The sequence below is a fragment of the Oreochromis aureus genome, linkage group 12, assembly GCF_013358895.1.
Source record: "Oreochromis aureus strain Israel breed Guangdong linkage group 12, ZZ_aureus, whole genome shotgun sequence".
Classification (NCBI taxonomy): Eukaryota; Metazoa; Chordata; class Actinopteri; order Cichliformes; family Cichlidae; genus Oreochromis; species Oreochromis aureus.
In genome coordinates, this window is record NC_052953.1 from 10967152 (window position 1) to 10981086 (window position 13935).

Genomic DNA, 13935 nt, shown 5'->3' on the forward strand with positions numbered 1-13935 from the left:
GGAGGAGAAAGGAAAATACAGACACAATGCGTTTCTAAGGTGACTAAACTCAAACCTGGAGAGAGGCTGCAAGCCAGACGGAGTCCAGCGGGAGAAAAAATACGTATTGTTCCTGTGGTGGGATACAGACGTGTAAGGTTCTGGGCAAATGAAAGCTAATTCACATTTAACTCATTTAAAAAATTTAAATGAACTGGCTAAATAAAAGATTACACGAAAATGCAGGCTGTTTAAATTTGATACATTTTATACTGATGAAAAAAAAACTAAACAAAACTAGTTTAACCATTTTTATTTTATGAATGAGAACTGGGTGGATTTAGATTATAGTACGCTATGTGGTAATTTTGTTTGCTGTGCCACAGATTTGTGAATTTTCCAGGTTAAAAGTAAAAATAACAAACACGGAGCCGGTTTTGTTGTTGTTGTTGTTGTTGTTGTTGTTGTTGTTGTTTCTGTTGGACGTGATGATAAATTAAAGGTTACTGTGGGTTATCTTGAGAGCTTAACCTTTTCTGTCAATCATTTGGGCTCTATGACAGCCTGATGGAGCACCTGGCGCACTGTCCCGGGCTCGCACTCGAGGTGCGAGCGCATATGGAAGTGGCAGGTGGCAAGAACGTGCGTGCTCTCGCGCCGTTCGGCCCACTTAGCGCCAGAGCAGCTCCTCATTAAACGGTGTGGCCCGCGGATACACGGCCTTTACCCGCAAAACACGGCCACTGATTGCCCACCAGAGGAGCTGTTACAGGTTTATGACAACGCATTAAATCCAATCAGTAAAATCTGCAGTTTGCGGAGTGTTTATTAGTATGTGTTGTCAAAATTTGCTGATGTTTGAATTCACTTCCAAACATCTAAAACAACTTATTAGGCCTACAATTTAGAAATAAATAAATATATAAATAATAATAATTGTATTTCTTAACATGCTAAATATTTTAGGTTATTCGCTCTGTTAGGGTCTCAGTTCCCGTTTTGGCATTCTTTCAGGATTTGTGATTTATGATTTACTTATAATAAATTTTCGTGTGTTTTAAAGGTGCTAAACTGCACGACCCTACCTCTTTCCTAAAGTAACTATAGCCGATAATCATCATTAGCCTTTATGTTTAAAATGATGCTTTCTTCAGCGACATAACAAGCTGAATAAAAGCCTGCATCTGCAAACCATGTGATTAAGTGTGCAAACTGACACCACCCTAAAGAAATAAAGGTGAAGTAGTTTGTCCTTGTCTAAGTTAGGACATCAACTGATAACACGCAGCCACCTCCACCTTTATAACATTACCGCGTTGTTCTTTTTCTTTCTTTGTCTGTTTGTTTCCATTAGAAACCAGGACGCGAAGGGAATCCCTGAATAGGAGCGAGTCTATAGGCCGCTTAATTAAGAACAGGGGGGGGGATGGACCTAACTGCCAATAGCACAGCAGAGGACTTTGCTTCCCGCTCCGGCGTCCGCCCAGCGAGAGTATATAGGAGAGGAGACAACAGGTGCACCAGGCATGACCGGTCAGTGTCCTCACTAGGGAGGACAAGTGGGGGACTGGGGCATGCTTAAATGAAGGAAATGGAAGATGCGCCTGAAACGCTGGAGTGAAGATTCACGCAGATGGGTAAGTAAGTTATAGTTGCGGGCAATTAAAATAGCCTCAGTAGAGCAGTCAAGACATGTTATATGTTACTTAGGATCGTTTGCTGTTGCTGCTACCAGGCAACTCAAACACTAAACACAGGGACTCTTCCTATTTGGGTTCTTCTAACCACAGCATGTGCTATGTATAGTGGTGTAGAAAAAAAAAACAAAAACCCAAAACACACAGTCACTGATATTAATTGCAGCATACTTGAAATAGTCCTCAGCTTGGTGAATAACTCTTTGAAAGCGTAGACTAAGATGTTAGACACTAGTTTCACGTGATGATGAGCTGAGCTTGTGGTGTTTTTGTTTTTATGATCAGGAGGATGTTGCGAGATTTTACAGGAAAGCGGCACTTTCCATTCAAGGTAAGGGGGGAACTAAAGTGAAACTGGCATTAAAATAATCAGAAATGTTCCCGCTTCATTTGTTGGCTGCCTCCTTCCTCTTTCTGCTGATCTTGCAGTGTCAGTGCGGCAGTGTACTGCTGCTGGCTGTGCTATTTGACTGACAGCTGTCAGCTGCACTCCTCACTGCTGCTGTCATCTCACCTGAAACATGTTTGTCGGCACTGCCACGTAATCCGCTTCATTCACCTGCGAATAAGAAGTCAGCCAAGAGTGAAGCTGGGAGACAATTCTACATTTTGCATACTGATAAATAACTGAGCAGCTGAACGTCGGCAGTCAAATCCACGCATTTGCATTTACATGGACAGAAGAGTTGTGGCTGGTTGGGTGGCAGTGTAATGTTAGCTGACGTTTCTTCAGCCAGCTCACACTGCTCTGCTACTTTAACAGTTACATTTCACTCTGTGGGTCACACTAATGGCTCAATAGCCATTCGATATGACTTTTAAATGTTTGCAAACTCTGCAAAGAAAATATTAATTTTTAATTATAAGGACAGTTTAGATGAAAGTGAAGCTGTTGAATTGTGGGTGACTGGAAGGCAGTGTCTTGTTAGCTGGTAGTTTCTTCCTGTCCCAGCTCACCTGCTGCTGCCCTCCAGCTGTCCATTTAATCCACACCAACAGTGATGTCTGTAGTCACCCTTCACTGCTATCAGTTAGTATTAAGATGCGATTCATTGATTCCGTTATCTATTTTATATTATTTTCTCATAGTCATAAACATTCAGAAAAAAATCAACCACAGCATGGAAGGTATCAGCAGCATATTTATGCAGATGGCCTTAATATCAATGCATTAACATTAGTAGCTAATGTGTAATGTGATTTAATTATTCAGTTAAGAAAGACGCTTGATACCCACAACACAGGACATCTAAATGAAAAATCTGCAAGTCATTAGTTAAATCAAATACTTATGAGAACATTTTATTGTTGGATAGATGCTGCACAGTTTGCTGGGCTCAAATCAGTCAAATCAGGCTCAATTAATTTGCTTCCTCTTAAAAAAAGATTTTAATGTAAACACTGGAGAGATGAAAAGAAGGAAAGCTGAACATTTCAAAATGCCAACAACTGAAAAGCTAAATAACCACTGCAGCTGCAGCAGTGGTCATTATAAGAAATGCTCATCACTGACCACAGGATAAACACCCCCACACCCCCACATACACACATTTACACACACACACACACACACACACACACACACACACACACACACACTCTGACTTGCATTGCATCACGGTGATTGCCTGATATTTTCATCTTGCATCTTTCTGGAACAACAACCCTCTCCAAGCAACACTCACTGTCAACAGTTCAGTCCTTCCTGGCTGCCACAGCTCAGGAAACACAGACATAAAGCAGTGCTATGTCCAGTGCCGATCACTAGGGGCCATCATAGCTCCACTCGTTTCTTTAGGATGATTTCCCGCACCATCGCTGTGACCTCTTCTCTGATGCTTTCCATGGGCTCGTCTGTTCGCCAAAATCGAACCACCTTCCCTTCTGGGTTCACCAGAAACTTCCAGAAGTTCCACTTTGGAATTTTCTTCACAGAATCTGAAAAACAAACAAGATGTCGCAGAACAGTTGTTAATGCTACATTTTTTTTTTTTTTTAATTTATCTTATTTTTAAGCAATTTTTAAAGTTGTTTGGGCAGCAACAAGTAATTCAATTTCCATATAGTAAAACAAACTATTACACACGGAAGACAAAAAGATATTCCTCAAAGATAAAGCCAGGATAAAACAGTGTCTCACTCAGACAGACACATCAGGCTCTAAAATATGCTTAAAAACAATGACAGTTAGGTAGATTACAGGATGCTAAAATACCAAAAATACCAAATGCCTTAACTTCATAACTTAATAGCAGATTACCATGACGACAGAAAAAAAGAACCCCAATAACTCCTTTTAGCTACTTCCTAACAGGAGTGGACACTATCAAATCAAAATGATGAATACACAAAAATTATATTAAATAAATAAAATAAGAATAAAAGATCTAAACAATCCTATAGTATCATTTCAATATTATATAATTTGATAGTGCAGTGAAAATGTATGTGTTGTAACTGAAAATCAAGTGAAAACCTAACACTAAAAAACTCAAATGTGCATACTTATTTTCATATGCTGTAGTAGCATCATTTCAAAAGATAAATTCCCCTTGGCTATTGCTAATCATTATTGCTCGCCATGACTGTTGTGTTACTGTCCATTAAGATAGTTAAAAAATACAGTTAATAAAAACAGATATGGACCAGAATGTGAGTTCTGCTGCTTTACCAACATAAATTAAGTTGTTATTTAGCAGATATGACACTGAATTGATTACATTTTATACCATCAAGTCTTGTAATCAAAGAATAGATCAGAACCATACTTTATATTCCAGTTACCTCTGGAGTTCATAGACTTGTTCTGCAGGTCTTCTTTCAGGTGCATCATGTTCATAAAAACTCATTAAATTACCCTGGGGTGATTGAAAAATACAAAACTTTATGTTCAGCTCCACATTTTACAACAGTAACAGATTATTTTCCTCTCAGATGAAGTAAAAGTAGGCTTTGCCTAATCTAGTTTGGTTTTAGACTATCAACACTTGTACCTGGAACACAGGTGAGACCAATTGTTACGTATTTGTAGTTTGAGGTTTGGTGACAGCTCCAAATTTGACTTCCTTCCATCCTTAAATACACCGTGCACTTGGAGCAGGTATAAATATGTAATCAGTGTTTCTGTGATCTCACTCAGTGATCCCACAGTCATGATATTCGTTAAAAGCCTTTCTCCCAACCTGTGAGGAATTTGAAAGCAGGGTCAGCCTCTGATCCCATTATTTTGATCTTGCTGAAGAAAGGAAAGGTAACGCCGTAGGCTGACTTGGCGAAAGCCTCGATGTCCCGGCTGGTTCCGGTCTCCGTATCCCCGAACTGTCCGCAGGGAAAGGCCAGGACGTTGAAGTGAGAGGTGCCCAGCTCCCGGTGGAGCTCCTGTAGAGACTTGTAGTTCGCCTCCGTCTGCTGGCAGTAACTCGCCACGTTTACAACTAAGGACGCCTGCAAAGGAGGGGATTAGGAGCAGTGCACAGTTAGTTTAAAAAGCTCTTAAAAAGACGCACTCTGCAAATAAATCAAGTCTAAACTGACACAGGGTAAGTTAAACGCGGTTTTGGCCAGATTTATTCTCAGTCTGAAACGACGGGTGATGATGTGGACATACTTTTCCTCGGTACTTCTCCAGAGAAACCGTCCTCCCCTTCGCGTCCTTCACCTCGAATGAATAAAAATCCTTCGGTTTTCTGGGTTTCACCAGCTGGGTCTGCAGAAGAAATAAGCACCCCACACCCACCGTCATGCTCAACAGCACAGTTAACTTTTTCGCTTTTGGGTTGGAGGACCTGGTAGGATAACCTCCCAAAGCCTCCATCTTGGAGGGGAAAGAACAAACCGTGGCTTGAACTGGGGCTCTCCTTCCAGAAGTTCTGGGGCGGATCAGAGGAAACAGTCGCGTTAAGCTGGACGGGAAACGGTGCAAGCGACTATACCGGAAACTCAGCAGCAAAATAAAACTAATAATACGTGAACTTACATTTAACTTACATTGCAGCTACACTACAGAAATCTATATAGGCCGACTACAGGGTCAGCTAAAAATATATATTTTTTAAAACAAACAAACAAACAATGTCTTATCTTTTAGTTTTTGTTAGGTGTGTTCAATGTAAAAAGCATAAGAAGGAATGAATATTGAGACTGATGTATATAACAATTGTTTTTAATGTTTAAAAACATTAAAAACAGAGATCAGGAACGTATTATTCTTTAATAATAATAAACATGCCTGAAGGCTCAGTGCAGATTATTAACACTAGAGGAACCTCAGCAAACACTTAACCATACAAACTTTCCAGTGGCTTCCTCAGTAATCACTGTAAAGCATTTAAATAACTACTGAATCTTCATCTGCTATGAAAGGTTTCGAAAAATCTTAACAGGAAGTTAGGCTCTTAATAGATTAGTTTGTAATGATATGAAGTTACTGTTTAGTACATTTTAAATAACCTTATTTTGAGATGGTATTAAAAAAAATCATTGTTATTTGTCTGCTCAGGGACAATCCGAGGCCCACGAAGTCACATACAAATGCTTCAGGAGGCGGATCATCCAGAGGCGCTGCAGAGAAGGCCCTGTTGCAAGTACCCCACTGGCCCCTGGGCGGCAGTGTGAGCCAAGCTTCGAGTTTGATACGGTCTGTCAGAGGCTGGAGCTCGATTCTCCACCGAGAAAGCATGAACCAGGACAGGGAGTCCTACCAGGAAATATCCAAGGTATTAAACAACACAGAGAAGTTCAGTAATAATAATAATAATGATGCAATACTGATGCCAGGCTTATTCACATAAGTTAGTTCATTAAAAGTGTGATTAAACTCAGAAATTACCCCAAGTCAGGTTTTAAACGACTGATTTTTAGAAGGGGGGGGGAACGACTGATTCAGGATTTAAAGCATGATGTGTATGTCATATCAATGCAACAATGTTTGTATAATTTGGTTAAATATTTTGGTTTAAAAAAACCTAACCAAACCAAAACGAAAAAACTTTTTCCTGCCACACGAAGACGCCATTGGGGACTGTACCTAAGCTGTTGGTGTTGCACTTGAACAACATATTTATGATTCAGCTGGGTAACACTGTTCTTATATGACACTGCTGATTTTAAAATGCACAGACGTGCACTCCCCTAGGCTTATATCTAGAAACAATACTTCATTCTTTTTCATCTTCACCAGGTGTATCATCATACTGACACAGTCATTTTTATTTGAGAGCTGCTGGACGTTTTCTATGATGTCATTTGATTTCACCAGAGGCAGCATTGGTGGGAAGCTTGTCTCACTCTGAGTCTGTTAACTTGGTGAACACAGAGTGCACGATCGCTGCCAAGACACGGCCTGCTGCAGAAAACGCCCCACAAGAGGTTTGTTTAAGGAAGCTGCACTTCCTCATTTGTGTGTATGTGTGTGTGTGTGTGTGTGCGTGTGTGTGTGTGGTTGTGATGCAATAGTTTGAGGGGTATGTTAAACTGACTTCTGCAAGTCATTGTCTCATACACAAACATAGAAGTTATCATTTAAAAGTGAAAAAAGTCAGAAAGTTTTGTATGTGTGTGGTTTCCAAAAGTTGCTCGAAGTGAAAAAAAAAGTGTAAAAGAACATAATCATTTTGACATAAGAATAATAAAATATTATTATCCTATCAGGGATGGTGGTGTGGTGGCTAGCTCATCTGCCTCACAGGATGAAGGTCCTGGGTTTATACAGAGTCTGGGGCCTTTCTGTGTGAAGTCCAAAGACATGCAGTGGGTGATTGGTTATTCTAAATTGATTTTAACTGTGAATACTTTTTCTTGTCTCATTCCGCCATAAAATATATAAAGCATTTAAAAAAAAGAAAGTCTGCATATATTGCTAATGCTAACTTTCAATGATATGCTAATGTTGGATATTTTTGAAACTTAAATATGAGTAACTGTTTCCCTTTTTTTGTTTTTGTTTTACAGCAATGGGTGTGGAGACCTGCAGTTCAAGAACCTGAAAATCTCAATTGCTCAGGTAGATCATGTTTCTTTTTCTCTCAAAGAAACATGAATGATTGTGTAAATGATCTCTGGACTGATACTACATGATGTCATACTGGGAAACCCAAATACAAACTGTGATCACGCTGCATTTTTTTTTTTTTTTTTTTTTTGAATGCTGGATGATGTAATTATAGGTTTACTTTATCAGACTGCACATCAGTTTTTGAAGTCTGGAGAAATTTGGTAGCATACAATAAGGAAGAAAAGTTTTAAAGAAATCACGTGTTAAGTTCTCTTAAGACTTTATTCACATTTAGGCACTTTAGCAGTCATCACAAGCTTCTACACGTTCTAGTTTAATGCAACAAGTGTTTAATGTACATCAATGTAGATGCTTGCTGCAACTATTGATTCATGTCAAAAACACGACACAACAAAGAAAGTGTTTGAAAATTAATGGATTAACAGCAGATGTACAATGTATGTTTTGTAACAATATCTTTTAAATTATATTTTATCATTGAAGGTTATGATGAAAGAAAATATGATCTTCAGCCATTTGCCACTCTGAACAAAGCCACTCTGAGCCTGCACGGGAAGTCAGTGGTTAAGTTGGCAGCACCATCAATGCTGAATGACTACTGTAAGCGAAAATGAAGCCCTATATGACTTTTATAAACACTGTTTTTTTGCTTCTGTACACCACCACAGTAGACATTTCTTTTTAAGCTCCTTAGATTACAATGACCTGGATGACTGAGAACCTTCACAGACACCACAGTAGACTGTAAAACAAACAATCCAAATGTGGCTGAAATGCAGTTTTCAGCTTAAATTCATTGGGGTTAATAATGCGTTCCATTAACTGTTTAGGAAATTACAGTCACATTTATAAATAGTCTCATTTTTAAAGGGTCAGAAGTAATTGAACAAACTAGTAATCCTTTGCATTGCATTCATTCTGCCTGAAGTCAAGAATGCATGGACATGATTAAATGTGGTGCTTCCTCCCTTGAGATCCTCTACTGGGCCTTTACTTCACCATTGTTGGTTGGTGCTTATTTGTGGGCTTATTTGTATTTAAAACTGATAAGCATGCTCTTCTGGGTTTGGATCAGGTGACTCACTTGTCCTTTTTCAGTTTGGTTGTATTTGGTTAAATCTGAGTAGAGAGTATTGTGTACACTTCTTCTTCTATCAATATTGGGCCACTAAGAAGTTGCACATCTACGTGCTATAACATTTCCATCATGTTTGACGAATAATGGTGGTTGTGTTGGGGTGTGCTGGTGAAATTTCATTATTTTAAATAGCATAGCCATGTGGGCAACAAAAATACAACCTGGAACATCTGCTACTTGTTTTTTTTTTTCTGAAAAATACTTACTGAAAACACTCTGGTGGATTTAACAGATTTAACAAAAAATTATAATATTTATAATTAAGGCGCATTCTGTTCATCAATACATGACTCATAATTTATGCCTACAATATAGTCCTCTGTAGTCCTTTGTTTTTGCAACTTTGTCATTTCAGACACTAACCTTCTCGACTGCAGCTGTAATGGCATGGTTGCATTAGCACTCGGCTCTTCAGTTTACATTTGGAATTCAGAAACTCGTGATCTGGTTGGACATCTGGACCTGAGTCCACAATCAGGATGCCGATATCGTCAGTCGGTCTCGTCTCTGTGCTGGAGCACGGATGGAAGAGCCCTCAGTATCGCGACTAGACGAGGGGAGATACAGGTAAATGAGCTCATAGAGGTTGGAAACTTATTCAAACCAAATGTGGTATGGGGGGGCTCTGTGAGAAGGGAAGTGTCATATTTACTGAATCAGCAGGATGACTGTTTGTGGTGTCTTTGTCTCTCTTTGACTCTTTAGTTGTGGGATGTTGAACACAAGCAGAACATGAGGTTTCTGCTGTCACACCTGACTGTGGTGAGAGCTCTTTCCTGGAAACAGCAGTTACTTAGCAGGTACCCATTTGGTTTGTTCTGGTATTTAAAGAATGTGCTGTGTAATAATGAAATGGAAAAGATTGACCAATTTGGAAATTATGCTAAATAAATGAATGAATAAATAGGATAGATAGGCTTAGGATAAGAGCTAAAGTCATACAGCTTTATCCCTTTAGTAGAAGAAATGTAGATGAATTAGTCATGAACAGGGTAGGAGACACTTAATTAATAAAAGTGTCCATAAAAGCAGTATTTTTTCTGACAGTGGATCTGTTCTTGGACATATCTGTCACCTTGACCCTCGGGCTTTCACACCTCTGGTAGGTGTAGCCACCCAGAGGGAGGGGGTCTGCAGTCTGCAGTGGTCACCAGGAGGCAAATGGCTGGCCAGCGGCTCCACAGAAGGCCTTCTCCATATCTGGGATGATGACATCATGGGAAAAAAAATGTCAAGTCAGCCCGTAATGACAGTGAAGCAGCCCAGTGCTGTCAAGGTCTGTGTGCTTGGAATTGGAGCCTAAAAGTAAACCGATTCTTGTGTGTGTTATAGAGCAGACTCTATTGAACACACATCTTGCTATGTTGTGCTTAGCTGTTCCTTTATAAAAACATGAACACAATGGCAACATTAACATGTCCATATTTAAAACTAAGATATATCTTGGCAATCCTCCCAAAAGTGTAAAACGCTTAAATATGTAATTTGCTGTTGATCTGTGAACCAACTGACCCAGCCATATGCACAGCCCTTCTCTACAGTCAGTATCTGTTACTGATTTTTATTACTTGCCTCACTTGCAAAACAATATCAGTGCCATTCACAAGTGAAGACATGTTTGGCATTTTTAAAGGCTGACACAGCCAGAGTCACAGAGTCTGAGCACACGTGAAAGCAGCTAAACGTGAATAAGAGGCTAATGGTTTTAAGGTGTAAGGATTTTGGTGTTAGTGAACAGAGGCTTAAAAATGCTCTTTATGTATCCACCTTAGTATGTGTTATTTTTTTAGGCAATGGGGTGGTGCCCATGGCAGAGAAACATTATTGCTACAGGAGGGGGATGGAAAGATGGTGAGCTGAGAATCTGGGACACACAATCAGCATCTTGTGTAACTTCTGCCCAAACAAATTCACAGGTGCTTGAGAGTTAAAGTATTGTGGATATTTTTGTTTTACTGTATATAAATGCTGGATAAACTATTACTAATTACCCCCATTTGCAGATATGTTCTCTACAATGGGCTGAAAAGAAGCGATATCTGGTTACAGGTCATGGCCTACCTCATCACAAAGTCACATCTTGGGTGTGGGAGTTTCACTCTCTCAGCCCCATTTACCAGTTCACAGGTTAGAAAACCAAAAAAACACGTGACTGTTCTACATTACTACAACCTTTTTATTAATAAAGTAAATAATTCTGTTTAATGCAACGTTAAATTGTATCAGCACTGCTGTCTGATACTATCCCAACTTAGTCTCAACACATTGAAAACACACTCATAGGAACAAATGTGTTGTGTCAATAACACAGTGAGTAATATTGTCATTGAAGCAGTTGTCAGTGCAGCAGCTCTGTCACCTACCACTAATGTCTTTAATGGCCATCGTGTGCTGAGTGATTCATGTTCTGAGCTTCCCTCTAGTGAATATGAAACTAAGGTTACTAGTTTTAATATGAGCTGTCTCACTTTCCTGTAGTATTGTGAGCTGGTGTTAGAAAACCAATACTTACGGCTTAAGGGGGGAAAAAATGAGAAATAAACTGCTAACAGAAATGCTAAATTCCTGTTTTTTCTGGTCAGGGGGGCTCAAACCAAACACTGAATGCAAAAGGCACACTGTCTTTTTCAACCCACTAATGTGTAATATTTAATATTTTTACTTAATAAATAAATGATCAAGTAATTCTCAAAATATACTTTTTTTTAATTTAAGTTTTTTTTGTACTTTTGTGTTTTAAATAAAAACCTGCTGGTCATTCTGCGCTATTTTTCAGAAGTGTAATTACTGATATCAACCCGTATGGTAAAAAAGTCCTATTCCCATAAGAATACTGGTTGTGATAAGATAGGGAAATTGACTTGTTTTCATAATGGAAAAAAAACAAACAAAAACAAAATAGTGTAGCTCCCATTGAGTCGCACCAATGCAGGCCGTTATTCTGTAGGCAGATTTTTAGTCACCATTTTCTTGGTTAACCACAGTCATAAAGTCCCCCTTCTCATTTTTGCCAATAAGGCTCTGATTGACTCAGTTGTACTGGCAAACAAGGAGAAGTTGCTACTGAATGAAACACTTGTTTGAATCACAGACAAATATGTGCGCAGTGAGGTTTGGGACAGAGTGCTTATATTGTTCGGTTTTCGGTATTATCTGTTTTTTCCATTTAACTTCATGTTGCTTTTATTCCATTATCTCCTGAATCCACGATGTCTGTCAAATTTGCTTTCTAATCCTGGTTTTTGATGTGTGATTCCATCAAAAAACATAAAAACCAATGTAAAAAGGCTTTATAATCAAGGTAATACAATTCAATATTAATTCCCTGTTAATGTGGCATTTTCTTACTACTTATAGCAACAACAAGAACTGATTTTCAGTTCTTTTAAATAATGAATTAATCTTTTTTTTTTTTTTTTACCAGGTCACTCTGATAGAGTCCTACACTTGGCCTTAAACCCTGACAATTCTCAGATCTTCTCCACCGGTGCGGACCAGCGCTTTCACATCTGGGATTTGTAGTAACCAGTGTCATGGAACCGTGACATTCATATTGATAATAAAGTTCTTTAGCATCTGGTTAGAAATAGGTATACAATTAATTACCACATAAGTACACATTGCTGCCTTCTTGGCAATTGTGTCATAGAGACCACACATTTCCCACCCATGATGTCAACCACAGCACAAAGCCAGTTTACCACCAGCTCACACCTTTTGTCATGCATCGTGCATGCCGCTAGCACAGGTTTCCTGTTTTAATAGCTACACAACATGAATCTTTTATATAGTTATGATATGACAGATATGCCGTACTGACTACTATCATGTAAAAGGTAGCAAAAGACAGACATGGGATATGTTTTAGTGTACACACATATGAAATGGCTCAGCACCAACAGTTGAAATCTGTTGCTGCTGACTTAAGGCTCATCATCATTTATTTGTTCTGTATGTGAGTTCACTTTGTGTTTGTTGTGTTTTTATGTATATTACATTCTGATATGTCTTCATTGTAAATGTTGACTTCCTGAATTTTTTTTTTTATTGTATTTTGCACAATGGAATAAAATTTAGGAACCTAATAGTAGAATACAGTCTTTCAGCCTGAGGTAGCTTTTATTGCCCCTATGACTTGAAATATCCCTACTACCTATTTTACCTAGAAATAGAGTGAAAGCTTTGTGGTTTGTTTTAAAAGTTATGTGTTTAGTAGTTAAATCACTTAGACTTAAGTTAAATGTAAAATGAAGCAGAATAGGTTTCTGCTTGAAAAGACTTTGTGTGTGAGCTTATGTGCTGCAAAATTTGACTTGCAAGAGCGTGACCAGAGAAGATTTAAGAGAACACTTTGTGCAAAAGCACTGTGGTGAAGACTTCCTTTATAAAAACAGAGCAAGACCCCCCCACCACCAAATCTACATGAGTTATTTCTTATAGTTTATATGTTCACAGTCACACTGAGATGTCGGAGCAAACGTGCAATGACTGAGGTCGGTTTATATAGTCCCTGTAACCTCAGATGTCTGCAAAGTCTAGCCTACGCTTTTCCACTTTTGACTAAGATGATATATAAGGTCAAGATGAATAATGTCAACACTCAGCTGAAAGCAGCACCATGCCTCAAGTGCAGTCTGAAATGAAGCCCAGTCAGCAAAGAAACTGAAATTTAAAAAAAAAAAAAAGAACTGAGAAGAAATCTGCATAAGTTGTGTTTCTCTGTGAGCTTACTGCATCCCAAATGCTTTACAAATATGCTGGCCTTTAATGCCAGGTCAAAGTCAAGATGGCTCCACTCAGCATAAACTGGCTGCACAAAAAGGGTCAACATATCCTGCGTCCCTTATGTAAAATGTTGTACACTGAAAGGAAGTAATATACACTCCTAATTGACATATCTATAGCTCAGTATACTCACTACAGTATCCACCACTCGGCAAGTGTGTGAATCTAGATGTGACTTAGGGGGAGTGTTTACAATTCTAGTGTTTGCTTTATGCTGCAAAAACTACTATGTCTGTGATGAAGTGCAAACATATGGGGAAAACAATAGAAAACATTTTTTTGAACAATTTCCCTCTGACTACAGTAGTGAATGTGTACTTCAA

At 38.8% G+C, this 13935-nt stretch overlaps 2 protein-coding genes across 4 annotated transcripts; one reads left to right on the forward strand and one right to left on the reverse strand.

The window, feature by feature from the left end:
* The first annotated feature begins 1406 nt into the window (after window positions 1-1406).
* LOC116312318 (cell division cycle protein 20 homolog B) lies at window positions 1407-12919 on the forward strand. 3 transcript variants are annotated; one of them, XM_039621275.1, is made up of 12 exons: window positions 1407-1616; window positions 1962-2007; window positions 6175-6391; window positions 6934-7043; window positions 7626-7677; window positions 8173-8289; window positions 9183-9394; window positions 9533-9627; window positions 9875-10103; window positions 10618-10743; window positions 10831-10954; window positions 12252-12919. In XM_039621275.1, exons 2-12 carry the CDS (start codon window positions 1966-1968, stop codon window positions 12347-12349), a joined length of 1422 nt encoding a protein of 473 aa, XP_039477209.1. In that variant the 5' UTR covers window positions 1407-1616; window positions 1962-1965; the 3' UTR covers window positions 12350-12919. The 3 variants fall into 3 exon arrangements, with proteins under 3 accessions (XP_039477209.1, XP_039477210.1, XP_039477212.1); XM_039621276.1 differs by lacking the exon at window positions 1962-2007; XM_039621278.1 differs by lacking the exons at window positions 10618-10743; window positions 10831-10954.
* gpx8 (glutathione peroxidase 8 (putative)) lies at window positions 2953-5505 on the reverse strand. The gene is made up of 3 exons (XM_031729691.2): window positions 5284-5505; window positions 4859-5120; window positions 2953-3614 (listed from the first exon to the last, which is right to left on the reverse strand). Exons 1-3 carry the CDS (start codon window positions 5488-5490, stop codon window positions 3451-3453), a joined length of 633 nt encoding a protein of 210 aa, XP_031585551.1. The 5' UTR covers window positions 5491-5505; the 3' UTR covers window positions 2953-3450.
* Window positions 12920-13935: the final 1016 nt, after the last annotated feature.